We start from the raw sequence: 27,761 nt of genomic DNA on the forward strand, positions 1-27,761 counted from the left end.
GAGAGAGTGTGTGCGTGACCGTGCATCTACCAAACGGTGAGGTGGGAGGTCGTGGGTTTGAGTTGAAGAGACGTCAATTTGTGCACAGTTTTTGGTTGAGGGAGGGAGGGAGAGAGGTTGCTTGTTAGCTCTGAAGCTGCTTCGATAACTTCGACTCCAAGGTTGTCTTAAAACGCTGATGCTAACTCTCTTCCAAACTTTGACAATGTTGTTTTATTGGGACATTGCATTCCATACCTTCTGATATACATGTACATATACGGTTTTTGCGACGTCTCGTTGTCGCTCAACTATACCATTTGATCATCGGGCAGAGTTGAATTGGATCCGGTATAACGCGGCCTACGACCGACCCCCGTTACGAATCGTTAGAATCGATTATATGATGATGAAAATCCGTCGATATTTGCACCAGAGCTGTGTTCTCACCCATTCTTTTGTTTGGTGAAACTTTGCGCGCCGAGCTTGTTGAAGAGTCCGAAAAACGAGCAATTGCTTTTAGGTGAAGTTAAATGAGAAATTAAATAAGTATAGATTATGCGCATCTATGTAAGCACAAAGAAGAAGTTCTCTCCAACAGAGATGGAAGAACCTTCTTGTTTTTCTAACGATGCACGTGACATGGTCCGGGCGAATGTGTCGATCCCAAGATTTCCTATGCACGATAGACCGTGGTCTTCCAAGGAAGAATGAATAAATCTCATAGAGATTTCTTGAGTATTCTAGAATGATTTTAGGGGCGGACGATATGAAAATTACGTATCCTTGTAATTGATACGGAAACATGAAGGTTGGGAAGATATAATATCCACCGTTAGACCAATGAGAGATCCGCGGTCATTATCGCACGAGTCTTTGTATATAAAGGGTTCTCCTCTCCTCATCTTTAGAATCTCTAGCCTCGTGAGAGTGAGTAAAGAAAGGCTAATTTGGGAAAAAAATCCTAAAACCACGATTGAACACCGACTCGATCGGCCCGTGATACATGCCTACTTCCCTTAAGGCAACTATTTCCTATTTTAATAGCGATAGTTGCTCGTTCTCTAAATTGCCGGCTAATTACCACTGAAGAAGAAGAAAAGCTAACGTATGTTTTTTCTTTTTGGGCCTAGGACAGAAGCTAATAGGGCATTACAAACATAGAGAGGCCCAATCCCAAGTGGGACTCACATTGCCGTTAAGCACGTCCAACTTTTTTGGCGTGTGATGCTCTGGGCCTTTTTCACGCTTTTGAGTGATGCTGTAAAGAGAAAAAGAATTATCAGAGATTGTCAACAAAAACAGAGTAGCTCAGTATACGAAGATCATATTACGTACAGAGATATGTGCTCGGATCCCAAGTTGTGAGATGCCGGTGAATTGGACCGCTCTCGGAGTTGGTCGGAGACTGCCTTGATGGTGCTGCAACATAAGATAAGCAAATGGTGAGAAACTTATGACAGCATAAGTCTTGATTTTAGTTTAGAGGGGTTTCAAAATCATTGCGAAGAACATAATGAATCTTTAAAAGTTCTTGAAAGAGTGCTAGAGAGAGCAATCAAGTTGCTACTTTGCGCGCAATCCCTTGAGTTGGTCACTGCCCATCTTGGTTCGTTTTGAAATCCTCCTCTTGGTTCGTGTTGAAATCCTCCTCACGCTAGGATTGCCTAGGAAAAATCACACGCGAAATATGTCAAACTAGACAAGTTAAACTTCTAAATTAAACCGTTATTCTTGTCTCGTTTTAAATTTGACCATTAGTGCCATGTTGGAATGGCTTTAACGTGTCTGTGCTACTTGAAATTCACTTGCCAAAAATTGTCATTTCTGATTAATCACTTAGTTTTGTAAGTGCGTAACCCATCGAAAATGAGAAAAGCACAAGTAGAGATTGATTCAGTGCTTGGTCCCTGAACCTATCCCCATTTTTTTCCTCCCTAGAATGATTGCTACATCACTTGACTGTTGGTATTTGATTCGCCAAATACATAGTAATTATCATCTTATGTTTTAACTTTCCTTGATCAACAGAAATATCGACGGCTTTATGACCAATAATTTTCCTTAAATGTTCGTAACATACTATCCTTTCAAAATCATCGACGATGAAAGTTTATTATCTTTTGAGCTTCGTTTGTTTCATGAAAAATGAATAATTTGAAAAATATTTTCTTTAAAGACGAGCATTTATATTGCTTACGGAAAATAAATAAGCAACAAATATTTTTCTTCGTCTAAGTATTTAGACATAAATCGTTGTCACTAATGCAAAGTTTTTTTATTTGACTAATTATTTCCACCAACACAAGCGGTCATTTTTTTTAATATATATATTTCAAATCATTCATTTTCTACGAAATAAATGGAGCCATAATTTAAAAGGCATGTATTGAACATGATCGATCTCGTAGTTTTATGCACGGAAGAATAATATTTCCAATTGAAAGTCTATCAAAGTTCCACGTCTGATGTTGTCTCCATGTTCAATCTATGATTATAGCCTGGAGATACCCAATACTTGCGGTTGCTCGTTTGATGGCTTCGTTGAAAATTTTGTTTTAGAATGAAAAACATCTAAACATCCTTTTTGGGGTTTACCTAGTCGAGCTAATGTGTTTGAGTAAATTCACATCTTATTTGGCATTTAAATTTTTCGCGATTCAAGGGATAAATTGAATTCTTGACTCTATAAATTGCTGACTTCCCTTAACGAGCTGGGTCATTGCTCCCCCATCCCAACCACTGTTTCTAACTTTTTCAAAATTTTAATATCGATAGTTGCTCATTCTCTAAATTGCCGGCTAATTACCATGAAAGAAGAAGATGGTCATCTCATCAATATTTCAATAAAGAGCAAAATCCAAGCAGCGCTTCATTTTCATCTTCCATTCATCTCGAAGTAGCAGATATAAGTAAATAACATTCAAAACATATGAATCATAAGGGCAGCATTCCAACATGTTATTGGAATTACAGACAGCCAAATCTCTTGTAGCCTGACAGAAAACTGATGCTCCAGGGCCGAAACCAAGTTCAGCTAATGCGAAAGCAGCTAATAAGTGGTAATATTGGTCAGCTGAAATGCATATATCTGTTGCAGAAAACAGAGACAGTGAAAAATGCAGACACAAAAACCTTCCAAGTTCAACACTCCATGCGAAAAAAGCAGAGAATAACGTCGTTCTCGACTCATTTCTTCCTTTCATTTAGTTTGACATGCTCACTGCAAATTCGCAATGCTGAGTTGGGATAAATCGTCACCTCAAACACCCACTTTCTGTCGCTTTGAAGGCTGAGAAGACGACTCGTGCATCCCTTGCTCGGGACTCTCAAGAGAGACAGCTGCAGGTTCTGTTTGCGAACCCCCATGCTCCTGCAAACACTCTAACAGACCAACGTTGCTATCGTTGACCGGATCGATATCAGTTGTTTCTGGCTCCTCCTTGGATTCTTCAGATTCGCCATTTTCAGGGGGGTCTTGAAGTTCTCCAGAAGGCGCAGAGTGATTGTCCAAAGTAGAAGAAGATTCTTTCAGCTTGTTCATTCCTGATTGGCTCTGCTTCTCAAACATCTTCTGGAGGTATCTCCCCTGCTCTTCAATCCGAAGCTGGAGTTTCCTCTGAATCTGTGCCAAATGAAAGAAGAGAAAGAATCAAACAAAGAAGTTGTCAACTAAACCCATTAAGTTTTCACAACATCCAAGAAGCAGTCTGCACTAAGGAGACCTTTCTAGAGGGGTAACATGCAGTTAAAGTACAGGTATGCTCCAACCAAGTGCTTCTAAAGAGTACCAAAGCTGAACAAGCTCTACAGTCTATGTGAATACTCCAAAAAAGAAAGGAGGGAAATACTCCTGTGCTAATGTTAGCGCTGGAACATACAGAATAAACGAGAAGATAGTGGCTACTTGGTTGAGTGAACCACCAAATATTTTTCATGTCATTAGCCCAATAAGAATATCTGAGAAGTTATACCTCAAGTTGCTCATGCAGACGCTTCTGTACTTCCATCTGCATTCTCAAAGCTTCAGTGATCTCCATGCTCCTAAAATTCAAGCTAAACTTAATGAGCTCATTCACAATTGCTTGATAGATAAAAAGACAAACCACAAATCAAATCCAACTGTTCAACTGCCTTTGTGTCGTCTTCGAGGTGTACAACCCTACAACCCAGTTAGCTTCATAATACGAAAACTTGAGGAGAACAAGTATTATGTATGAATCAACTGACATCACTCTTATCTTTCTTTCTTGGTCATATATATAGGAAAACACCGAAATTCTGGGACGGAGCTAGAGCAATTAGGCAGTGGAGGCACAAATTCAAAAGAGATTACAACACATTATGTAATTACTTCTCTTTCTATGAAATGCGCATAACTAGAAGTGTGCTTATTGTAACCCCTAAAGTTGCAACAATTAGCAGGTAACTTAGTACAACGGGATTTGCTTTAATTCCAGTTATCTTGTGGATGCCAAAAAGTGAGCTAGTTTGGATTATCAGAGCAAAATGTGGGTCAAAGCCTAGAACATATAAATGAATCAGTTCTCTAATAAAAAGAGAAATATACTGAAGTTTTAAAAATCAAATTACAGTGGAGGCAAACACAACCAATCTCTCAAAGCAATAAATGCGCTCACAAGCACGCCATAGCACGAGATAAAGTTTCTGCAAGATCCTTTGGAATCTAGTACTGCAGAAGCTAACAGTTGGAGAAATCACAAAGGGTTAACTGCAACAGCCAAATTCCTTTAACTTTGGAGAGTAGACAGGTGAAAACCATTTACTGGAAGAACAGCACCATTAGACATCAGCAAAATATCAGAAAATCCATCAGTTAAAACAATTTCCACTAAGTTCGGATTGCAGTTGTACCACTTTTCTGTATTTTCTAAGATCTAATTGAATCATTCATGAATAACAGTCGCGTTCAATAGTTAATAGTTCCCATCATCCTCAATCCTTCGTTCAATTAGCCAGATAGACTGAATCTGCCTTAAAGAAAGAAATATGGAGCAATAAGTACTTCAATCATTAGCTACATATAGGTCTTTAAAACAGTTTGGTGTTTGAGAGTAGACAAATAAGACCCATTTAATCGAAAAACAGCACTCTTGGACAAAAGGGAAAGAGCAGAAGCTCATCTTCTAAAAATATGTGCAAGTTCCTCCAATTAAGGTTATCATTTTCTTATGTCGTTTCAGAATGCACATTGAATGATTCACAAATATAAAGTCACAATTTAAAAGCTAATGGCTCTGATTTCTCCTAAATCCTGGCTTTTGTAATAACTTTAGAGTCTTCACATTAGCTAAATGATTTGCTTTCTACATAAACCATGATGCAATAGGAGCAATAGGTGCAAAAGGTGCAATGACCAGCAACTATGTATAACTTTAAAGAACAGTCGGTTGTTTAGGTGATTCAACCAAACTGCATAGTGGCACCATTCTTTCTTACAAAGGAACCATGATGCAATAGGAGCAATAGGTGCAAAAGGTGCAATGACCAGCAACTATGTATAACTTTAAAGAACAGTTGGATGTTTAGGTGATTCAACCAAACTGCATAGTGGCACCATTCTTTCGTACAAAGGAACCAAGTGAAAGCATCACTTGGAATCTATTCTAGGCCAAGGAAACAGACCAGATGTTTTTATGCTATACTGTAACCAAAGACAATCTACTCAGCCGATACATATGCTTTTTTAGGCATCTAGGGAATAAAGGAAGAAAAAAAGAGAAATATGGGATGAAGCAGCAATGCACTTACGTCTTTAGATCAAGGGATGACAATTCTTCAATAGGAGTCAATTTTTTCTCTGATGACCCTGAAAGAAGAAAATAGCAAAAATCTCACCATCATTTTTCCACTGACGCATGTACAAAGAATGAATAGAACATAAGATAAAGAATTTGAAAAAGATAAATCTAATGTATTTCAGCAATACGGTAAATTCAACAGAGGAGCCAGGTGAACGTGAGAATAAGCTCAAAAGATGGGGAAACCCTGAGGCATAAGCTATATACCTTCTGAACAATCTGGTCTGTATCTTGCAGTCCTATACTTCTGCAATAAAAGTTTAAACAACTTAAACCAACAAAAAGATCGAGTTCAATGAAAAAGTACAGAGGATTTATAGCGAAGATCTCAACAGGCGAAATTTGATTTGACCAGGGAAAAAAAAAAGGTCCCAAACCTGTAAGTGACTTTTTACATGATAGATTGTCAGGCCTTCAACTTTCATGAGTTTTAGCACACCCTTAGGTGTGGCTCCTGAAACATAAGTTAACAGAATGAACAATTGACTCTTGGTAACTTCTTAAGATTAGATATCCATAGCTTGGACAATGACATACGTTCGCTGCCACCGAGCTTACAGACAGCCTCCACAAAAGCCTCATGAAGTTCTGGTGTCCAGCGCATACGTGCCTTGGCTGGAGTACTATTTGCTGTGGATGAAGAGTTGTTGGCAGTATGAGTATCCCCCGATGAAGCAGGAAGTTCTGGATGCAATCGTGTCCGATGTGCTGACAGATTTGATGGTGATTTGCTGACCCCATATGCCATCTGCACTGATACAACAAGCAAGTTAAAGAATTAGAATCACCAACGACGCCAATATTGTCAGCATGGTTTCCGACCTTCGATTCTGGATTGGAGAAGTTGGTTTCACCAAGAAGCTCATCCCAATTTGGTGTCAAATCATCATCTTCATTAATTAGCTGATCTGCCCATTCCTGCCAATTGTTTGGTTTACTAAAGTCCTCAGATGCCAGGACACCAATCCCATCACCACTTTCCATCTGATTGTTCTGAAAGGGAGAATTCACGGGAAAATCATAAACACATGGTACTGTATCCGAACACCAAGATGCCTTGTTGTCGTTATCGTATTGTGTTGAAGCTTCAGCTTGAAGAAGCTCAGCATCAGCAGAAGATTTTATCATATAAGTCATCCCACCACTTGTTGACTGAGAAATAAATGGAGAACTTCCTGAATGCTTTTCCGGAGGAGTAACAGATGAGTAATGAAGACCCGTTGAGTATCCAGAGGTCGATGAACACATATGACCAACTGCCCCACCACTGGACTGTAGAGGAGTTCCATGAGATAGAGAACTTGACATGGTAACCTGATGCGAATCTGGAAGCTTGGGATATCTCTCTTCAAAATGAGTTGGAAGAACTGACGAGGATGAAGACATTGCTCCCGAGCCCCTCACGTTATTCAGCTGCTGCATACCAGGTTTTGGAATCGAATAAGTATGGCTTGCTTCCATGATGCTCCTACAATCAAGAAACACAGATAAAACAAATTTCCAAACTGACTGAGTAGTTGTAATGTCCATAATATGGCAAAAATGTAGCACGTTCCTGCCAGCTTCTTTCCTCAATCTTTATTTGCACTAGACAAGCTCATCACTTTGGACGCAAAAAGGTATGGAAAAGCCTTATGTCAACTCCATGATAAAATTTCTCAATTGGTGAGCTTATCAGCAGAGGATAATATCATTAGTGAAAACACTAAGTAGCAAGAAATTAGGACACTGCAGTCCGAGCCTATAAGTACTGACAAATTAAGTTCCACAATCAAAAGATATTACCATTGTCATCAAAAAATTTGAAAAAGTGCATTAGTGAATGGAAAGAACAATTTTTCAGCTGATTGAGCCCTTTGGTGGCAAATCAGCCAATGAACTCATACTGTTTTACATCACAATCCCTAGCGAAAACATATGGCTACGTTTAAGAGCTGAACCAAACAGAAAGTATCACTACTCAAGAACTTTACTTCATTAGATTGACTTATCTCAGGGTAATACACCAAGATAGATGAAAAGACATGTATGAATAGCCAGACACTGGTTGAAAGCCATCAGAGACTAACAACATTCTTCAAACTTAAAGCAAATAGTTGAAGCCCACCCACCGCTACAGGACTACATTACCATTAAACTTGGGTCACAGGAGGGAATAGGAATGTGATGCAATAACAGTTCCCTGGGAATATAAAAATGAACATTAAATAGGCATGGGACTTATCAAGAAGACTGATAAACATATGATAGAATTTCCATCGATAGACATATGATAGAATTTCCATCGACAATAAACCTGGAATGAAATGGTTATTCCATTGTCCCACTCATATTGCAGCCCGGATATTCATCCTGTCGGACAGTGGTAGTGGGCTTGTATTGGAGATGTGGTGGCAGCAATAAATGGAGTCTAATCTCACTCTACCAAACGAGAATATTCTCTTTATCCATTCAGGAAAAGAAGAAGAATACCGAGTTCTAGTTGACAACCTACATGGTAAGCTAACTGAAATGTGCGAAAATGATTCACCGGCAAATTTGACAATCACAACTAAACTTTTCCGCCGAGGGAGAGCTTTGGACTCCAAAGTCCATTGAGTGAAAAGGAGGAGGGTAGCTGCTGTGAACTTACGCCTTAAAAAAATGCAGGCTTTGGGCTTAAAGAGCTTCAAAATAATGACAACGAACAGCACGATCTTCAGTCAAAGACTTTGGGAAGGCGAAACTAGACTTTAAGGTTTTTCCAAACTCGTCCTCATGAAGTCACAAGAACAACCAGCGACAGTCCGTCGCAGAAATTGTTCCGCTGAATTATCTGACAGCAACTTTTTTTTTTCCCGAGTCTCAGCTTCGCAATCCAAACCTCAAAAAGTCAACCCGACAGTGAAAAAGAAAAACTTTAAGACAGGATATTGCATGCAAAAACTCACGGGCCTCACTCGTAATCACAGCTCAAACAGAATCAAACAAAAGTTTGAAAAAACATATTCTATACTGCAAAATACAAGCGCCCACCTCACCTTCGATTGCGGAGCTTCGGGAGTCCACTGCTCAGTCAATTCACGAACGAATTTCCCCTTCCCGTGATCAATTTCCTCGAGATTCGACCCGAATTGTAGCCGAAACCAACGAGGCTGAGCAATCGGCCATTGCCCTTCGTCGTACCCCGGTAGCTCCTCCACCAGAGAGCCTCGCTCACGGCAGGGAGAGGGGCTGACGCGCGGAGGATGACGGAGAACCTCGCCGTGTCCGGCTTCGCGGCGCCGAGGGTTGTTCGCAGTTTCCACCCCAGGCCACCCTCTCCGTCGTTGATCTCTCTAAAGAAAGTACAATAACACGTGACTATGTGGCAGCTCTTCTCTCTCTCTCTCTCTCTCTCTCTCTCTCTCTGCTTATTTATTCTCTTGTCCTTTTCTGGAATTTTAGGCCAAATTTTCAATAAAGCGATAATCCCAGTCGTTGTTTAAAATGATCGATTTATCATAGTAATCATAATAAATAGATAGTGAAGACATAAAAAATATTTATTTATTAATCTCAATAATAAGAAGAGTTAATGTCAAAAAAAATCTCAAATTGAAACACATATGATAAATTTACCCTAAACTTTTCTTTTATCGCAAAAAATATCAAATTGGTACACGTGTAATAAATTTACCCCAAACTAATATACATGTAGCAAATTTACCTTCCATTAGTTTTCATCAAATTTTTGAGTTTGATGACATATGACAATTGTCGGGTGTATAAGTATGGGATTTTTACCCATTGTTCGTCACAGATGTATCAATTTATGATTTTTTGTGATATTAACTTAATTCAACGAAAACTAACTAAGGGCATATTTGTCACAGTTATACCGATTTGGAATTTTTTATGGTCAAAAAATTAGTTTGGAGTAAACTTGTGTCAAGTATATTAGTTTAGTATTTTTGGTAGTCAAAAAAATAATTTGGGATATATTCTTCACGGGTGTACTAATTTAGGATTTTTGTGATAAAAAAAATAATTTGAGATAAATTTACCATATTTGTACTAATTTGAGTTTTTTCGTGTTATCGACCTTGATAAGAACACACACACACACACACACACACACATATATATATATATATATATATATATATATATATATATATAAACTCAACTTCTCTACTACTCTAGTTAATGTGTCTCTTTGAATAAATAAAAAATATCAATGTGCCTCTTGGGAAAAAAATACTGACTCATATTTAAAATATGAAAGGGAGAAAGCTACAATAGAAGTTTTAACTCTTAGGAAGGACAAATGTTAATTCAACTTTTCCACGCCTAGATTAACCGTTGGGAACCTAACTTCTTGATGAGTTTTCGGAATGGAAATATCCCGATATTTGGAAATTTATTTTATTTGGGGTTAATATTACAAAAAACTTCAAATCATGTTCACTGTGCCATAGTGCCTCAAACTTTCTTGAAGTCATCAAAAATCCTAAATTATGTCGTTTTGACATAATACCAAAAAAAAATTATGTCACAAAAAATCATGAACTTATACTAATATGACACATATATCTTAAATAGAACTAAAATATTGGGTATATATGTCACACGTATAAGTTTTAATTTTTTTCACAGCAAAAAAAAAAGTTGGAGATATTTGTGTTACACCAGTATAGTCTATGGGTTTTGCTTACACAAAAAAAAAAAAAAAAAAAGGAGTTCAAAATATTTGTGTCACGTTGAGTATAATTGGAGGTTTTTTTTTATTTATGGTATTTGCCCTTTTGTTTGTTGTAAACTTAGAATTTGATAAGAAATTAGAACAAACATATTCATCTTGTATATCAACTGACCTTAGCAGCGCATGAGCGATCACGATTCTAATATTTAGTGTTGTTAGAATAAGTACTCATTCCGTATTGGACTTGACTGTGGCCCTTCTTTTACTTTCATGTCCTGCAATTTTGTTATAAAGATGCATTGGCATAATGAATTAGCAATCGAGTGGACATGTGTCTTTCGATATAACCCAATAGATAAAAATCAAAAGGAGGAAAAGGTATCAATGCTCATAAATGTTCAAGTCGATGCTATCGCATATTCACCTGTTAATTGCGATTCTTGTTTTTAAATCGAGAGAGCAGATGAAGTCGTCCATTAGACAAAAAAGAACAATTTCATTATTAATGAGAATGCTAATTTTCTTGCAGAATCGAGAGATATAATACAAAATCACCTACATCAACTTGACAAAGTTATATAATATTTTTGTGCCTATACATCACTATTTTATGTAAAATTCGATCATGGTCTTGAAAATTTTAATAAATTTGATATTTTGCTTTTAGTTCTTTATTCCCTGCCAAAGAAAAAAGAAAAAGAAAAGGAAAAGAAGGTTTTTTTTTTTCTGACAACGGTGTCGTTCAGGCTCACCCTCTCGCCGCCATAATTCCTGCGCGAATAAAGATCAGAGCCTTCTCGAAGCCGCTGTCGCGTCGCTGTTCGCGGTGGGATCCCTGAGAGATTCATCGGAGGAGGAGGAGGAAGGAGAAGAAGATGTTCAAGAAGGCGCTCGAAGCTAAGACGCAGCAGCGGCTGTCCGGTGCCGACAAGAAGAAGCTGCGACGAGCCATCAGAGACAAGTTCCCCAGATGCTCCGACTCCGATCTCGACGCTCTCCTCCCTCCTAAAGTGAGCTCCTTCTTCTTCTTCGTCGCCTTCTTCTTTCAATTCTTTTCCTCGTGGGAGAATGTTCAGCCTGATTGGGTTTCTGGCGATGACGTTTCGGATTCCGTCTTCCCGACGGAGGTTTCTGCTCACATGGTGGATAGTTTCTGTTTTCTGAGTCGGTTCCGGTTCACGATGCTTGCATTGGAGTGGCGTATTTCGGCTCTTGAGGCGGCGGATTTGATTGCAATATCAGTTCGGATCCCCGAGTGTGTGTTTATGTTGCTGCATTGAAATCAAGTGGCTTCTTTTAGCTTTCTGCTAGGCAGTTGTTCTCACTCGATACCGAACTGGTGAAGATGTGCCAGTGCCGGAGAAAAATTGGATTTTTACTTGCAAACAGCGCGTGTGATGGATGAAATCATCCTACTTATTCGTCCAAAGGACGTTGTAAATTAAACGAGAAGTGGACATCCCAAGGTGAAGTAGAAAATGGTGATTTGTGATGTTCACAAGCAATTGGAAATTATAGGCACTTATGTATCACGGAATTTCTCCTTGAGCACCCTTCCAATATGGCATTTGTTTGTTTGAATGAGAGAGCTTGCTACACCTACAAAGATCAAATCAACGTGAATGTTATTCTTACTGAACATTCTTCAAGATATGACAATTACATGTACACGTGCTACTTTCCTTCACATCACTCATATAAAAATAATTTCACATCACTGGAATAGGGCACTAATCGAGTGTACGCTATACGTCCTCTGGCATGTTTATTCTAGGCAGAGATGATGGTTGCAAAGCTTCAAAACCGAGTGCATGTGTACAGTGTGGAAGGTGAATTTCCCATGTTCTTTGACATTGATGGAAGAGGCTCAGAAATATTTCCCTCAGGTATGCCTCTATATGTGCGCCCTCCTTTTTTGCTAGAGATGAGCTTCAAATTCTTCCGAATTTATGGTCATGTACCCTGCTAAACTTACTGCTCGGCTTTTGAGGCTTCATTAATAACAGCACCCTCTTAATGAAAACATTGCACAAATGTGTGGCCATTATTTTTGCTCAACCTCCACTTTGTAGAGCCACATATCCATTCGTGATTGTTTAGGGTCAATGACGCATGAGTTAATGTTATCTGGGTTTTTTTAGGCTATTCAGCTATTGGTGGTGAAAGATTTTATTTTGAGTGGTTAAGGCTGCAGACATTAGACCCAAAGTGGTCCCTCTCTTCCCCAGAACCCATGCATAGGCACTTGCTTTAAGATATTTCATTGCTTAGAAGCTGTGAAAATTTAGAACTTCAAAAGAGGAAAGAAGGAGAAGAAAGGAGCAGAAAGCATCAACATATTAGTACACCTAGTGGAACATGAGATCATTTTGACTTGACCTATTGTTTATCATTGCATTTTGTAATGCATCCTTGAAATTTTTGCATGACCTGATGATTCTTCTTTTATTGTTGCAGTCTATTCTCTTTGGAGAGTCCCTGAAATTGTACCTGCTTTCCTACTCAAGGGAGGTGAAGTTTCACGCTTTATCATTGGTGGAGCAGACTTGATGTTTCCTGGAATTAGTGTGCCTCCTGAGGGCCTGCCATCATTTGCTGCAGGGGAGATATGGGCAGTTAAAGTCCCTGGCAATCCTGCGCCAATAGCTGTAAGGGTCTCTTTAGATTTTCTCACGACCTTTTGTTTCCTTGCTGTTATGTATTTCTCTTTATGTTATATAACAATCCACATTTAAACACAGGTGGGAACTACCACAATGAGCAGTAGCGAAGCCTTGAAAGCTGGTTTACGTGGAAAGGCTTTGAGAATAACCCATCACTATCGTGACCTACTTTGGTAAGTATTTCTAGAGCTTAATCGAGTTATAAGCTTTTCAGGTTATCGTAATATTTTGTCTGGAACATAATTAGGGAGTCTGCCGAGGGCCGGTTTGCCCCAAATGCTGGTTTCTTAGAGGATGTGGTGTTTGAAGACCCTGCTTTCTTATCATCTCGCCAGGAATCAACTGCTTGTGAAGGTCAAAGCGAGGTTTGTAATGATCATGAGGACGGTGCTGAAGATGAAGACGTGACTGAGTCTGTTGATGAAATGAATTCCAATTCTATTCAGATCAGAGAGATGGATGGTAGTAATGAAAGGCTGGATAAATTAGTTGCAGACATTGATACTTTGACTGTTGCAGATGATGTTTCTGCTGAAGGATCAAATGTTGAAGACCGGCATAATTTCACATCTGCGGATGTAGATGCACTTCTTGACAAATGCCTTTTGCAAGCCCTGCATACAACCATCAAGGACAAAGACCTTCCTATGCCTGGAAGCACATTATGGTAAAGAATCCTAACCTCCCCAGCTCCAAGGACAATAATGTGCTGGATCTTGGTTTGGCTGTGTTTAAATGCCTCCTCTCAAACTTGTTTGGGTCACATATGCGCCTCGTGACAAGTTTTAGCTTCGTGAGAGAAGATGCAATGAAAGTCACTTGTGGATCCATGCCTTATGTTGATCTACATGTCTGAGTACCATGCTGTGCATTTCTGACTGTGCTCTATTCTGATGTCTACTAGTCCCTTTATTTGTTTGCGTGTTTCTAGAGTATGATCCTAGTTGTTTTTCTCCACAGAAGCAGAGTAGACTCTGTACTGGTTTATGTGCATGGAGTTGCTATGGGTCCAATATTTCCCCGGTAGTAAATTGTGCATAGCAATCTGAAATGTGCAGAATAAGATCATGTGCAGTTGTAGGATACATCGACTAGTATGCCTTGTGGTTGAGAGTATAGTATCATCAATCATCCCTTCTCTCGCTATTCTGTGGGAAGCGTCTAGGTAAGTGTAGATTGCGTTCATAACTTTTTACATCCTAGTTAATTTCCCAGCAGAATCGTTTTGCATTTTGTAGTTAATTTGTATGTTCTAGCCTAATTTGGCACTTTTATGCTTGAAAATGACAAGGATCGAGGATTTGTATGGATATCAGAGTTTTTCATTCAATGTGTTTGACAGTCAGTTGAGGGACAAGGAGATTGATCCCTTACAGGCAAACTGCGAATGTAACAGCCGAAGAAAATCATATACAATAAAAAATAGAAAGCTTGCTTGACTGAAAGTCTAAGATGCTTATGATGTTAAAATACTCTTGATTTTCCGTGCTCAGTATCCTTGCTTTAGCAAAACTTCATGATTTGCTCTTTGCCATGCCCATGTTGAAGTACATGCCGAATTATTTGACATTTCACCGGGTATCTTACTTGGGATGTGTTTTACATTCTTTTCATGTGATTGCTGCAGGTCAAACCATGTATTGCCTTGTAGGCCTCAAGGTGTCACTCTTGATATCAAGAAGTCTTCATACAAGAAATTGTCAAAGTGGTTGCAGGCGAAATCAACTGCCGGACTGGTGTGTATACCTGTACTCTTAATGAGCTTTAAGTTTGTTTTAGTGCTAAAGCTCTATGATTCCAACATGCTTGGTACTATATCTTGGATTTACATGGGTTTTAGCAATATATATTACCCTTCACATTTATTGCTTCCATAGCAGTTCAGGCAGGGAATACATGTGTAAATGGGTCTGTTCTGTTGTAGTATTTTGCAGTACTCGTTTTTTAAGAGGATAAATGAGGCTCTTCTTTGGCCTTTGCACCGTATGACCTCCTCTGTTCTTTGGACAGGTTTCTGTAAAAGAAGATAAATATAAGAAGGAAGTAGTATTGTTAGGAGTTAATCGAAATCATCCCGATTACTCAGTATTCAGACCGGAAAAACGTCCTGTGGAGAAAAGTGACCAAATTGGTGAACATGCTGCAAAGGAAAGTCAGTCAAATAAAACTCTAAATATGGTGGAGGTCTACAAACCAAGTGTGCATGTCAATGCCATTTTCACTTCTGCAGGAGCTGATAGGGGAAAACTCTATACTGCTTCAGAAGCAACTGATATTGTATTTAGATACGTTGAGCAAGAAAATCTGGTTAAGCCAACAGACAAGTCCACTGTGGTGTTGGATGCTATACTATGTGATGCGCTGTTTAAAGGAGCCATAAAGAAAGGATCGGCATACCCAACGGAAATTCATAAGAAGGACCTGGGATCAACATTCATTAACCGCATGCAACCACATCACGTAGTTACCAGAGGAAGTGATTCAGTTGTTCGTAAGGGTGCCTTGAAAGCTATTCAGATAATGACAGAACGAAGGCAGGGTAACAAAAAGGTTACAAGACTATCTGGTCTGGAAGCATTTTTAGTGGATCCAGAAGCATTGGCATCGGAGCTGCAGAAGAAATTTGCCTGTAGCACAACAGTGGCTGAGCTACCAGGTATGCTCCTGTGTTCTCTCTTATATAAATAAGCAGTTTCTACTGTCATATTGTACTTATGGCAGGCCAGAGTTAACATGTCAGTAGGACTTTGACGACCAGTATTGCCTTCCACTGCAGAAATTAAAATCGTACGTGTGTTTGGCTTGGCTGAGCTTATCCTAGCAAATAGGGAGTGGGAGTTCAATACATTGCTTGACAAAAATTGAATCCCGTGCCGTGGTTTGTGAAAGCTGCCAGTTGCATTATGCTCTCACGCAGCTCGTCTCAATAAGAAATAAAGAAAATCTCTACCCTGTGAGAAGGAGGACTGCTGTAATTGGCAAGTCGGAAAGAATGTTTTTTGTTAGCACAAAGACTTAGTTATGCCCTTGCCTTGGATCGCCTTGTGTTTGATGGAATCAGTCTAGGAGCAGCTAAATCATGCAAGTAAAAGAAATTTAAAATAGTGGCATCCTTGATTCAGAAAACATAAGTCTTTGGATTTGAATTTGATATCATCCTGCAGGCTATTTGGCCAGCTCTTTGCATTGCTGAGATGCCAATATTATCTTGGAACCGTATGAATTCATCTTATAAGTTGGATGTGGTTGACATCTCAGGTAAAAAGGGGTACGAGGTTATGGTCCAAGGTGGTGTGATCGATGACCTGGCGAGGTATCTGATCGAACATTACGGAGTTCCAAAGAAGTACATGGAGGTACTCGATAAGACAAAGAAATAAGGAGAGAATTGGTCGGTCCATCGCGGCGGTATGCTTTACATGTTGTTCCTTTATAAATAATGTTTCCACGTGTAATTCATCTGCGATAAGTTTTGATATGGAAGACATGGATTTGAACTAGAAGTAACCAGTCATGCTTCCGGAGCACCACAGGTATACGCTGCTGTATGATAGATATTTTCAAAACGAGTCAGAACAGGAAGGCGTGAATAATCGCAGGCGCTGTTCGAAGCCTATTTGGTCTGATTTGATTTGTCACCAATCATTCTCATGCATCAAGACCTAACAATCTTCATGATTTCTTGTTAGCTGGATGCTTCTTATCCCTTGTTATATCCGGATTGAAGAATTTTTGGAACTTTCAATGCGTGTCTAGACAAATATTTTTATGGTCCACAAAAATTATCAGAACTTTCGGTTGGTTGACTTGAGATCCCAACTATAGGAGTTGAGTGCCTAGTTTCCAAATCAGGGGAAATATCAAATAGACGTAAATTTATTACATTTCTACCAATTTAGTTTTAAATTAATTTGATTAATTTAATCTTAAATTTTTTGACAGTTTGTCAATATAATCCGGCCAAAGTAACGAATGTGAATCTTGACTGTCCTCTGTTGCATTGATGTAAATAATTTTTGCAATTTTTAAGTTCTTTTTTAATATTTTAATTTGAAATTTTTTATTTATTTGTTTTTTCTTATTTTGGGCCTTGATTGTGGCGGGCAAGGGCCCATTGGGCCCCTGAGCCCAATTAAGAACCCCAAGTAAATCTAATAATTCTTTCGTGCATAGCACTGGCTTTTTAGCCAGCTTTGAGACTCAAATAGCAACACGAGGTGCATTCTGAAAGTCCCTTGAATGAGGCTAATTTCCCCATGTCTGCTAATAATATACCACGATGACGACGTGATAGGACGACAAGCATTTTATATGTACCCAAATTGGCACGAGTTGAACGTGGCGGCGTAAGGTTACATAAGACGACCTTCCTCTCGTACAACACCAAACATCAAACCTCAGTCATCGGGATCGCAAGCCAAAGGAGCTAATGCGAAGAAGGCCGAGGACATTCTTTTTTCAGGGAGAAAAATAGGGCCTTGAGGTGGTGTTGCATTGCCCTGACCATCAGGATTCAAATGGTTAGCTCTCCGCGACTCGATTTCAGGTCAGAAGTTTAGCTAGCTCACCGGGACTCGATGCCAGGTTACAGCCAAATTGATCTAGCCCACCACTCTAAATCTCCCGGCAGGCAGTAGCTTGAGGACTCCGGAAAGTAGAAATCAAATCTCGAACCGGATGTTTGTACCATGGCCAAAAGTTTTTCTTATCAGTTCAATCTTTAAAGTCTACACATCGCAAAACTTGAAAAACTGTAAATTTGTTAAGAGTCCCACTATAATAGCCGCCTTCCCCGTGCCAGTTACCTGAATTTATGCCGTAACAATTTGAAGAATCCAAGGTGTAAGTTCATTAGCTATATCCTGCTACACGTGATTTCAAGAAATTACGTTACTGTCAAAATGGGTGTGTAGCCAACCGGTTCAACGGCCAAAAATCTTCACAATGACCGCTCGAAAAGCCATTTGTAGGTGAAACTTTCCTTGTATGAAGACCGTTAACGCTGTCAACCGGTCTCGGTGGCTACCCATGGAGGAAGAAGCTCTTCTTAAACAGGCACCAGAGGTCGAAACCTCATTCATCATTGCCACCAAGCCACAACTGAGGCCCACGGATGTGGAAGATGTGAAGACACCAGATCCTCTCTGCAAGTTCACCTAGAAATGAAGCATGAATTTGGTTCAAAGTCACAACAGCTACATTTTTTTAGAGCAATTAGAACTTCAAGGAAGTGCCCTGATCTGCAGAGAACGAAATCATCAGTTACATTCGGAGGACCTGAAGGGATATTACACGTGTGAGATTTATTGCAAGCACGATAAGATATTTGGAAACTAAACTTAGGCTTTGCAACATGAAGTCCGTATGATGAGAAGCACGCAGGTTCAACTGGCTCTCTCAACTCTCCAAAAATCATGTACATAAGCAAATAATTAACTGCACGGACAGGGAAGTAAGAAGAGATGCTGCATATACTCACAATCCTTGTGCTCCTTCTTTTCTTGAGTGCAACTACAACATCTACAAAGGGAGAGATCATGCAATGTGCTAAGATCAACAGTTTCATCTCCACTAAATCATAAAGTTAAAAAATTTCCTGGCTTTGGAACGAAACCCAAGGATAATGAATCTGAATGACAGGGGAAAAAAGTGAAGCTAGAATTGCAAACCTTAACATTGGAGAGCCTTCTTTAAGCTGAATCTTAATCTGGTTCACGTAGAATCTGAATAGAGGTGACCTGAAGCTCCGTAAATACAACGATCATCAGTATCTTCTGTCAGGCTTTAAAGTGCATATATTTTCCTGATGGAATTGCAGACAGCAATAAATCGGGGATAATCATTATGAAAGAAAAGACGTTCAGATTACCAGGAAGGAATTGCAACTGCTGAAAGAGCAGGTGGTACCATCCACAGCAGACGAACTTGACCGTCCAATAAGTTCATAAGATAATCAAGGATGCTGCCTTCCTGCTTTCGTTAAAGCAAAACTAAGCAACCCCAACTTCAATGGTGGTAAAAAATTTAGTTTCTGGAACTACACTAGAGTAAGAACATCATGTGACAATCGCACTGTCATTTATATCCACAATCGCATTCCCTCTACGTCATTCAATGAGCACCTGAGGGCTAAGAGGCCAGTTTCCAGATTTTTTTGCAGGAGGCGGATAATAGCTGTATTGCTTTTATTTTTAAGGTATTATGGAGGGTGTTGTGATGAAGTATAGGATTGAGAGAGGGCAGTGGAACATCAAAATGAAAAAAAATCGAATGATGATCCATATAGAAAGTACAATTCCTAAGTATAGAGTTAACCATGGCCAAGACTCTAGTACAACTGCATTGAGTTCTCAAATCATATATCATAATGCAATGGAGCTCAGCAACTTCCAAGTAGTGGTCAACCACAATGCCAAGAAGCAGCAGCTGTCAACAACCTGTGAAGAAGAGCTCCTATAGGGATGATGCAACTGATGGGTCTCTTTCATAGCCAAGCAACCAATTTCAATGACAAAAAGATGATAAAGTTGAACGGCAGTCACACCATTACAAAATATCATAACTTAACCCAGCATTCACAAGTGTCATGAATTGTCTTGTTAGAATGAGCAGTTGACATGAAGATCTTCCAAGATTATTATACCTTTGAGTGTGCCATGCTCTCTTTCAAAATTAAGTTTTGAGATCTTCCTGAAAGCAAGTTGCAAACTTCTGAAAATCTCTGTGAACTAGTAAAGGAATCATGATAAACTGACTGAAGATGTTTAATTACTAAGCTCCATCTTCTGGTAACACATCCTAATAGAAGAAGTTCCTACAAAAGAAGAGGAAAGAGAAAATCAAAGGCCAATAAAAAAGGAAGGACAAAGGCTCTGGGTCCACATGGAAGATATTTTTAGTTCTTATAGCTTCAGGAGTATGTTCCACTTAACGATTAATCCACCATTTCTTCATATTTAATTACCTATATATTATTCAACAAGGATAACATTAAGATTATCTAACGGGTAAAGAGATTGACCTTATAACAACAATGATTAAACACTATCACCTCAGAGCAAGCTCGTATTTTATCTTGTTACTTTTATTGCTTCTGTGTGCATTTACTCAAATTCACGTGGAGATCATCTCTTGTCTTGAAGTGAATGATCCATAAAATGGACTAACTAGACAATTTTGTAAATCTCAGAGAGCAGGAACATTGAGGTACCAATAATATGCCACTTCCAGAAGAGAGGGGAAAACATACTATTTTGTCAGACAAACTGCCAATATTTCTTCCTTCAGACATCTTCAGACGTTCAAAAACTTGCGCCCACTGCATTGGAGAAGCAGCAAACATCATGCTGGCACCAGATACCAGTCTGATAGTTCTCTTATCAATGAAATACGCGAGGCTCCTTGTTTTCCAGCGATACCAAATTGTTACCTCGTCCAATTGATCTTTATTCCTGGATGACAATTCAAATTTCTCGATGTGAGGCTGAGCTAAGTAAGTGCTGCAAACTAGAAAACAGGCAGTTTCAAGTAAACCATCCAGCATTCATTACATTGGAATTGCAGATATTTAGACACAATATGCCTATGTAAAAGATGCTTTGACAGTAAAACCCAGGCACCGCCATGTAATGCAATCTAATTGCAAGAACAGACAGACTCCACCAAATTTCTGAAGTTCACTATGCCATGAAAATCCACAAGGCCATGGTCTGACTAACAAATATTTAGGAGATCTTTTCTCTTAATAGGGAAGAATAAAGTTTGAATGCCTTGTCCTAATGCAAAGGGTACTCTGTGGCTCATAAGTTGGCCTGATGTGGTGGCTCCACTAGAAAAAACGAAGTTCTTCAAAGGAGGATGTGGTGATGTGACTGTCCTAAGCTCAAGGAATTGTCAACTTATGCTAATAAAAAAACCAAAACCAGCAACTCAAATGGACACAATCACAAAAACCAAAAGAATAACGCTAGCTAACTTAATCTAATGTTCAGATTTCTTCTACCACCGATGCCAGGGTATGTAATGAAGCTATCCGCTACTAAAGACAACAAGGAATCAACTGAAGGCTTTAAACAAACTTCCTGTTAAAATTTTAAACATCAACCGACATCTTTATCAAGAAAAGAAAGTGCAACATAGCAAATTTCATTGAGAGGAATCAGCAAAGAAAAACCACTTACATGCCACTCACCTTGAAGCTCCATCATGCATTAGATGCTCCCTATCAATGCTTTGGTCACCCCAAGTCAGCTGACTGCTACCCACAGCTCTAGAGATAACAGCCAAGCTTTTCTCTGCGGACAATGCACATGAAACGGCAGACTGCCTTTTCAGAAGCTCTTGGATGCAAGAGTTCGTCCCATTCTGCTTGGCACGTTCTTCAGTCTCATTATTTGCAATGTCAGCGTGATTAATAGGTGAAAACTTCTCAGAACTACCGCCGTCGTGAAGTGAGTCATGAGAGGTATTCTGCAGGTTCAACTTGTCCAAGTATCTGCTGAGGCAATCAGGATCTTCTCTTGAAAGGACATCGAGATCCATCTGAATGGTTGAACAGAGAAGTGCTCCGAGATTCGAATCTCTTAATGGCAAGCAATGGACCAACTGCTCCAGCACGATGTCTCTAGCCCTACTTAGAGTACCAGAGGATAGTTTTGCTAGACCCTGAACATATGGAGAGAAGGCTGAGAATGTGAAATTGGCTTCAGGAAAAATAATTATAACACTATCAGAAAGCTCCCAGCTTGGAAAAACCATTTGTTGCCTATGACCTGAGGGAAAGAAGCGTCCGCTACTATCACAGAGAGAGCTTTATCAAGTTCTTGCAGGGACTCATCAGAGTCCTCTGAGCATCTGAAAGACTTGAACACCTGGAAGTGATTTAACAATATCACTGACCGCGCTACAGTTGCTAGAAACAAAAGAAACTAAGGCGCACTTCAGACTTTGGAGTAATAAGACAGGCTAATCCAGAATTCTGATTATGTCCATACTAGACTGACTATCATGCACTCAAAAGCAAACTAACTCTTTCAATAACTCACGGTGGCGACATTGAAAGAGGTTTAAGAAAAGTCATCTATCGCTTTGCTGATGCTGCAATAAACCCAAAATTTAAAGAGAGATTGAGTGACAGCAGATTTACAAACTACAGGAACACCAAGAACCACAAGTATAAATCAGCACGAACCATTCACTCTCTGTTTCATTAACCACCCAGAAACATGATCACTCAATTCTTCATCAGAGACTAACAAATCAACACGAGGGCGTCAAAAAGAGAAGAAAAAGATACAGACTTGTTCGAAGAAGAAGCCCCATTGAAAGGCTTTGGTGACGTTTTGTTGGTCCCAGTGGGCTAAAAGGCCAGAAGATTGGTACCCAGATGCGAGAATCAGGATATCCGCGAAGCCCTTCACCAGATTCACCATCTCTCCCAAGCTTACCTCCGGGTGCTTCCACCCCATTTTCCCGGAAAATTTGCAGAACCAGGTCTCGCGAACTTTCTCTCCCTCTTTCCTTTCACTTGCTAAGAGCAAAAGAAGATTTCGACCGAAAAAAAGAGCAAAAGAAGATGGTCTGGCGATGAAAGAGCAAGAAAGATCGATTTTTTGGCTTTCCCATTTGGAGCTTCTCCTATTCTGTGGCAAACCAATCGCCGCCTTGAATCGTCTACATTTTCCCGCTCCCAGATGTTCGCACACATTGGTCGGCCATCCGACATCAATGGCGCCGCCGATATATAGAACATTTTCGCGGGTTTTTGAGTAATTTGATTTCAGAGAAATTCCGTGGGAGAGCTAAATATGAGATGCTAAAAAGGAAAATGGGATAATCGGTCCCCCAACTTTGATTTAGTATGTAATGTGATCCTTGAACTTATAATTTGTTTAATATGGTCCTTGAATTGTAGCTCAATGTGCAATGTTATCCCTAAATTTATAATTTATTCAATGTGACCCCTAAACTTTTGGTACATATTCAATATAGTCCGCGAACTATAAGAAATGTTCATTGTTGTCTCCGAACTTGAATTAATGGAAGAATAATATCGAATATTTTCATACGATTAGGAGACTAAGTTGAACAAGACTAAAAAATTTAGGGACCATATTGAATAAAGTGAAAGTATATAGATCATATTGCATATTAAATTAATATTCAAGGGCCACATCGAATAAATAAAATGTTTGGAAACTATATTATATAGTGAGCCAAAATTCAAGAACCATTTGTATTATTATCCCATGATACTATGAAGGAAACTCAATGCACGCTTCATTCTCAAACTCCTGTATTTGCAGCTATCTTAAGATGTATAATGACAATGCCATATACAAGGGCGAACGAAATGATTATACTTTTCTCATCTTATGAATTTTTTAAATTTCACTTTAGTCCTCAAACTCAAAGGATCCCTTTCTTTCCTCGTTTACGTTATCGTCGCGACATATTTATCGAAATATTTTTAAGTCCCTTAATGGGTCGGCAATTTATAAGGCGATACGATCACACGCATAAAATATAATACGAATTTACTCCAATTACATTTTGACAGAGCCTGTCACGGTAACGAAAAGGAAGACTTAAATGCATGCTTATGAGAGAATGCAATATTGTACACTTCCCTAGTCCTAACTAGAATTCTTATGTATACAGCCTACCAAAAAGGAAAACATAGTATTTTCTGATGTATGAATGGCATGTCCTACTTCTCGCCGTGTGGACTCTGTTTTTTCCGAGAGGAATGTCTGCAGTTAGGCGCTGACAGAAGCTGTAGACCGCCCCCGAAACTGCGGCGACATCGCATAAGTGGCAAGCGACGATTCGTATTCATCTTCATCTTCGCCCTGGTCCTCGTCATCGTCTACTTCCCATAGAAAACTAGCATATGCTGCTTGAACATGGCTGCATTGATGACAGGATTATGGCTCATGAGTCAGTATCTTCTCAGAGGTGGTCAAAAGCTGAAGCGGAATGCAATAGATTAGTCGGCGAAATGGCACAGACACAAACCTGTCTTCAGGGGAAGCTTGAACGGCACGTTCGAAGTAGGTCGATGCTCTCGGTTGGTCGCGATGGAGCTCCCACACTAGCTTTGCGTATTGCGATAGGATCTCGCCGTCTTGAGGATCCGCCAAGATGGCGCGAGCGTAGTATTCCTCTGCTCTCTCCTGGTCTCCCTGTGTCTGGTGAAAATGACATTGGCAACATATAGTTAGACAAGTCAGGCAGTCCTAGCAAAGTAGCAGGAGATGTTCTTCGCGAGGAATTTCCGAACGATTGTCGATCTAGAGTCGAGCATTCGTCTAAATTAGCCCTTACCGCGTTAGGCCTGATAGAGTTCGAATTGGTACTTAACAATTTGCATCATATTAATGATTAATTCGCGTCTTCTTTGGCGGATTTCGCCGATACGATATGTGCACCAATTGCCAAATACTCAAGAACCTCATATAGCAGAACCTTGAAAAACAGGAAGTGACTGTAAATTACCTGATATAGAAATTGAGCATAGTTTCTGAGAAACAAAGAGTTGTTAGGACTCTCCTCCACCATTTTCTTGTAGTACTCTTCAACCCCCTGGTTGTTTTCTCCATCGGCTCCCTCGTCGGCCGAATTAGACCCCCAGCCGCCTCTGCTGCCGCCATCGCCGCCCCAATTGCCTCCGCCGCCGCCTAGCCCTATGGCGAGATTCATTTCTTGCCTGACCCTCTCTTTGTTCTCTTCGAAACCGGACTTCTCAATCATGTTCACACTACCAACACTACTCGCTTCCTCCTCCGCAATCAAACTCATACTTTTACTCCCCCTCAACATGACACTGCTCTCCACCAACGGTGCCTCGTCATATTCCTCATGCTCTTCTCTCTCGTCGAAGTCGAAATCGCTGTTCTCTTCATCCTCGCCCTCGCGGGCGTGTCCGTACCTATCAAACGAGAAAGACGGTATTGTCTCCAACATCATGCTTCGGGGCCGAGCCGAGGACTTCTTAGCATGGCTCGCGGTGTGGGACCGATCTTCATTTTTGCTCAAGGGAGACATATTGTAGGCCTGGGCCAGGCCTTCCAAGTTGCCCTCGGACTGGACTCGCCGGAACCCGCCGCCCCTGTGGTGGCTGGGAGCGTCGCCGCCCAAGTCGTGTATGGAGGGAGAGATGGGGGAGGAGTTGCATGAGATGGTGGAGAAGTTGAGGGACCCTTTCGGGTTGAAAGAGAAGTTGTGGTGGTTATGGAGGGCGGCGGCCTTCTGCACGGCGGCGGCTTCGTGGTGGCCGTGATGGCTGGGACCGCCGTCCGAGAAAGAGGAGCGGAGAGATCCAAGAACTGGAGTGGAAGAGCTCCTCAGGAGCATCCTTGTATTCTCCAAGAAATTGGGAAGCAAATGGGCGAGAGATGCAAAACTTCTGAAACAGGGGAAGGCAAAGAAGGTAAGATTTGTTGAATCAATTGATGGAGTTGGACAAGATGGTTAAGATCCATCGCCTTTATAAGGAGGGAGAGGAGAGATATCATTGCCTTTTCTCATGGTTGTTTCATTTTCATGTGATGAGGAGAAAGAGAAATTTATGTGGTGGAGGTGAAAGCACGGGGACATGCCTTGGCTATGATTCCAATGGAAAAATATCTAGAGGAAGAAACAAAATAACACAAGGCAACGGCCAAAAAAAAAAAAAAGGAGATATGGAGAATTTGGTCTACTTGAGAATTTTCATTTTTATACGTACGGTAAAGTCTCATTTAAATTTCCATGCTGCCACTGAGATAATGTTCTTTCAACATCTTGAACTTTTATTGGTGAGTATGGTTACGGGGTAGAATTGAGAACCCGAAACCGGAACCCGTAGAATTTGATCCGGTTTTAGGTTCTAAGGTATGCGGGGTAGGTTTCGGGTTCCAAAAATTGAGGAACCTCTTTTAAATGGTAGGTTTTAAGTTCCACTACCTAGAACTTGGAACTTGGAATCTGGACCCTAGATCTTGAAATAAACTTTTATATTTTTCTTGGTATGTTTTTGCACGATCTTACAATGTTCTATGGCATCCGATGATGAGTGTATAATCTGGAGCCAAACAAATTTTTAGATTTCAAATTCAAAAAAATGATAAACGTGTTACAATGGATTGGTTTCAAGTTCTAAATGTAACATGTACGAAACTTAAAATCAATCATCTCTACTTTTTCTTAGATGTTGTATCGTTCACTCTTATTTTGCTTAACTTAAAATGAAAAAATAAAAGAAAATAAAAGAAATTGATAGGTCATCACGTGCCCTGGAACCAACCCTACAACCTGTGACGGGGTAGGTTCCAGGTTCCAGGTTAGAAAAAACGACGAATCTGTTCCGACGGGTAGGTTTCAGGTTTTAAATGAAACCCGTAAGAAATTTGGAACCGCTCACTCTTAAAGAATAATATGTCAGGTCAATTAACCAGCCTTCATGTGCTCGTACAAATTCTTCACAAAGTCACGACTCCACGTCCTCAATCGAGCTTTCAATACGAAGAAGAGAGTTAAAATACAGAACTTTATCGTTATTTGACAGCTTAAGCTTATGTAAATACCGTGAATGTTCGGATCGGTCGTCGTCCTGAACGCGCTCGTGGAGAATTGAACTTTTCGCCAACGTGTTAAATGGAACAAAAATTGCATTTTTCTTCTACCCCACACGAAGATCTCCAACCGCTGACGACAGATGAAATTTTCGGAAGCATACGCTGCCTTACGTCGGATGCTTGGTTGACTAGTTCTCATGCCTTGACCCCACCTTCAATTCTTTGATTCACTTGTTTTTTTTTTTTGTCAATACCATGAAAAATCCTAAATTGATACACTTATAATAAATTTATTTTAAATTATTTTTTTATCTCAAAAAATCTCAAACCGATACGATTGTGACAAATTTATCTCAAATTATTTTTTTGACCACCAAAAACTCTAAATTGTTACACCTATGACAGATTTATCCTAAATTAATTTTTTTACTACGAGAAACCTCAAATTGATGTACTTATGAAAAATTTATCCTAAGTTAAATTGGGTTAATATCACGAAAAATAAAATCTCAAGCTGGTATACTCATCAATTGTCACGTGTTATATAACTTAGCACTTTAAAGGTTATATTTAATGAAAATTAATGGAGGGTAAATTTATCACGTATATATCAATTTTGAATAAAATTTTTATAAGTGTATCAGTTTGGAATTGTCTGTGATTAAAAAAATAATTTGAAGTAAATTTATCATATATATATTAATTTGGAGTTTTATGTGGTATTATTTTTTTTTTTGTTCGCCTTTGGAAATGCCAGCTCCTCCTCTTTGCGAGATTGTACGTCCATACACATGGCAAAAGCAAGCCAGGACTTTTGTGGGTTTTGCCCCACCTGTCTTTTGGCTCTAAAGAGAGAATTGTAAGTAGACATGGCCCGTTCTGATTCCACGAAAAGGTGAAACCGGCGGTTCCGAGCCGGTTCCCAGGCCGATTCCAATTCCGTTTTTTAATTTTAATTTTTAAAATAATAAATAATAAAATAATCATAATAAATTATAAATTATAATCAAATTGTACATTGTAATAAAATGTGGGGAAAAAAGAGAGAGAGGAGGAATTGGCTTGAACTTAATGAATT

The 27,761-nt window shown here is 39.6% G+C and overlaps 4 protein-coding genes across 9 annotated transcripts; 1 reads left to right on the top strand and 3 right to left on the bottom strand.

The window, feature by feature from the left end:
• Positions 1–2,826: 2,826 nt before the first annotated feature.
• On the bottom strand, positions 2,827–9,158 carry LOC115739208 (protein PHOSPHATE STARVATION RESPONSE 1-like). Of its 4 annotated transcripts, none has more exons than XR_007196688.1 (9): positions 8,822–9,157; positions 6,624–7,269; positions 6,339–6,549; positions 6,179–6,255; positions 6,009–6,048; positions 5,752–5,809; positions 3,954–4,023; positions 3,160–3,604; positions 2,827–3,106 (listed from the first exon to the last, which is right to left on the bottom strand). XR_007196688.1 is itself a non-coding variant. In XM_030672218.2 (9 exons), exons 2-9 carry the CDS (start codon positions 7,260–7,262, stop codon positions 3,242–3,244), a joined length of 1,419 nt encoding a protein of 472 aa, XP_030528078.2. In that variant the 5' UTR covers positions 7,263–7,269; positions 8,822–9,158; the 3' UTR covers positions 2,827–3,241. The 4 variants fall into 4 exon arrangements, 3 of the variants coding, with proteins under 3 accessions (XP_030528078.2, XP_030528076.2, XP_030528075.2); XM_030672218.2 differs by having other exon boundaries at positions 2,827–3,315; positions 3,355–3,604; positions 8,822–9,158; XM_030672216.2 differs by having other exon boundaries at positions 2,827–3,604; positions 8,817–9,158.
• A 2,076-nt stretch (positions 9,159–11,234) lies between these two features.
• Positions 11,235–16,654, top strand: LOC115739207 (eukaryotic translation initiation factor 2D). 2 transcript variants are annotated; one of them, XM_030672211.2, is made up of 8 exons: positions 11,235–11,474; positions 12,239–12,350; positions 12,922–13,112; positions 13,206–13,300; positions 13,375–13,794; positions 14,755–14,863; positions 15,138–15,783; positions 16,386–16,654. In XM_030672211.2, the coding sequence occupies exons 1-8, from the start codon at positions 11,340–11,342 to the stop codon at positions 16,505–16,507; spliced, it is 1,830 nt and encodes a 609-aa protein (XP_030528071.1). In that variant the 5' UTR covers positions 11,235–11,339; the 3' UTR covers positions 16,508–16,654. The 2 variants fall into 2 exon arrangements, with proteins under 2 accessions (XP_030528071.1, XP_030528072.1); XM_030672212.2 differs by having other exon boundaries at positions 11,336–11,474; positions 12,243–12,350.
• A 1,251-nt stretch (positions 16,655–17,905) lies between these two features.
• On the bottom strand, positions 17,906–22,668 carry LOC115739209. 2 transcript variants are annotated; one of them, XM_030672220.2, is made up of 9 exons: positions 22,427–22,668; positions 21,899–21,997; positions 21,319–21,791; positions 20,377–20,578; positions 19,771–19,941; positions 18,997–19,097; positions 18,797–18,865; positions 18,607–18,647; positions 17,906–18,283 (listed from the first exon to the last, which is right to left on the bottom strand). In XM_030672220.2, exons 1-9 carry the CDS (start codon positions 22,592–22,594, stop codon positions 18,201–18,203), a joined length of 1,407 nt encoding a protein of 468 aa, XP_030528080.1. In that variant the 5' UTR covers positions 22,595–22,668; the 3' UTR covers positions 17,906–18,200. The 2 variants fall into 2 exon arrangements, with proteins under 2 accessions (XP_030528080.1, XP_048126946.1); XM_048270989.1 differs by having other exon boundaries at positions 20,338–20,578.
• Positions 22,669–23,622: 954 nt separating this feature from the next.
• On the bottom strand, positions 23,623–25,586 carry LOC115739210. Its single transcript, XM_030672221.2, has 3 exons — positions 24,624–25,586; positions 24,144–24,316; positions 23,623–24,035 (listed from the first exon to the last, which is right to left on the bottom strand). Exons 1-3 carry the CDS (start codon positions 25,479–25,481, stop codon positions 23,885–23,887), a joined length of 1,182 nt encoding a protein of 393 aa, XP_030528081.1. The 5' UTR covers positions 25,482–25,586; the 3' UTR covers positions 23,623–23,884.
• Positions 25,587–27,761: the final 2,175 nt, after the last annotated feature.

This window comes from Rhodamnia argentea, chromosome 10, assembly GCF_020921035.1.
Source record: "Rhodamnia argentea isolate NSW1041297 chromosome 10, ASM2092103v1, whole genome shotgun sequence".
NCBI lineage: Eukaryota > Viridiplantae > Streptophyta > Magnoliopsida > Myrtales > Myrtaceae > Rhodamnia > Rhodamnia argentea.

What these genes read in the sequence shown, in the direction of transcription:
- LOC115739208 (XM_030672216.2), bottom strand. Translation starts at nt 7,262, where the DNA reads ATGGAAGCAAGCCATACTTATTCGATTCCAAAACCTGGTATGCAGCAG. An exon ending in TAAGCTCGGTGGCAGCGAAC is followed by an intron (nt 6,256 to 6,338) that starts GTATGTCATTGT and finishes CTTATGTTTCAG; the next exon opens with GAGCCACACCTAAGGGTGTG. An exon ending in CAGACCAGATTGTTCAGAAG is followed by an intron (nt 5,810 to 6,008) that starts GTATATAGCTTA and finishes TTCTTCTTTCAG; the next exon opens with GGTCATCAGAGAAAAAATTG.
- LOC115739207 (XM_030672211.2), top strand. Translation starts at nt 11,340, where the DNA reads ATGTTCAAGAAGGCGCTCGAAGCTAAGACGCAGCAGCGGCTGTCCGGT. An exon ending in CACTATCGTGACCTACTTTG is followed by an intron (nt 13,301 to 13,374) that starts GTAAGTATTTCT and finishes GAACATAATTAG; the next exon opens with GGAGTCTGCCGAGGGCCGGT. An exon ending in CGAAATCAACTGCCGGACTG is followed by an intron (nt 14,864 to 15,137) that starts GTGTGTATACCT and finishes TTCTTTGGACAG; the next exon opens with GTTTCTGTAAAAGAAGATAA.
- LOC115739209 (XM_048270989.1), bottom strand. Translation starts at nt 22,594, where the DNA reads ATGGGGTGGAAGCACCCGGAGGTAAGCTTGGGAGAGATGGTGAATCTG. An exon ending in GGGGCTTCTTCTTCGAACAA is followed by an intron (nt 21,998 to 22,426) that starts GTCTGTATCTTT and finishes AATCACTTCCAG; the next exon opens with GTGTTCAAGTCTTTCAGATG. An exon ending in CGGACGCTTCTTTCCCTCAG is followed by an intron (nt 21,792 to 21,898) that starts GTCATAGGCAAC and finishes CCATATGTTCAG; the next exon opens with GGTCTAGCAAAACTATCCTC.
- LOC115739210 (XM_030672221.2), bottom strand. Translation starts at nt 25,481, where the DNA reads ATGCTCCTGAGGAGCTCTTCCACTCCAGTTCTTGGATCTCTCCGCTCC. An exon ending in ATGCTCAATTTCTATATCAG is followed by an intron (nt 24,317 to 24,623) that starts GTAATTTACAGT and finishes CATTTTCACCAG; the next exon opens with ACACAGGGAGACCAGGAGAG. An exon ending in CAAGCTTCCCCTGAAGACAG is followed by an intron (nt 24,036 to 24,143) that starts GTTTGTGTCTGT and finishes TCATCAATGCAG; the next exon opens with CCATGTTCAAGCAGCATATG.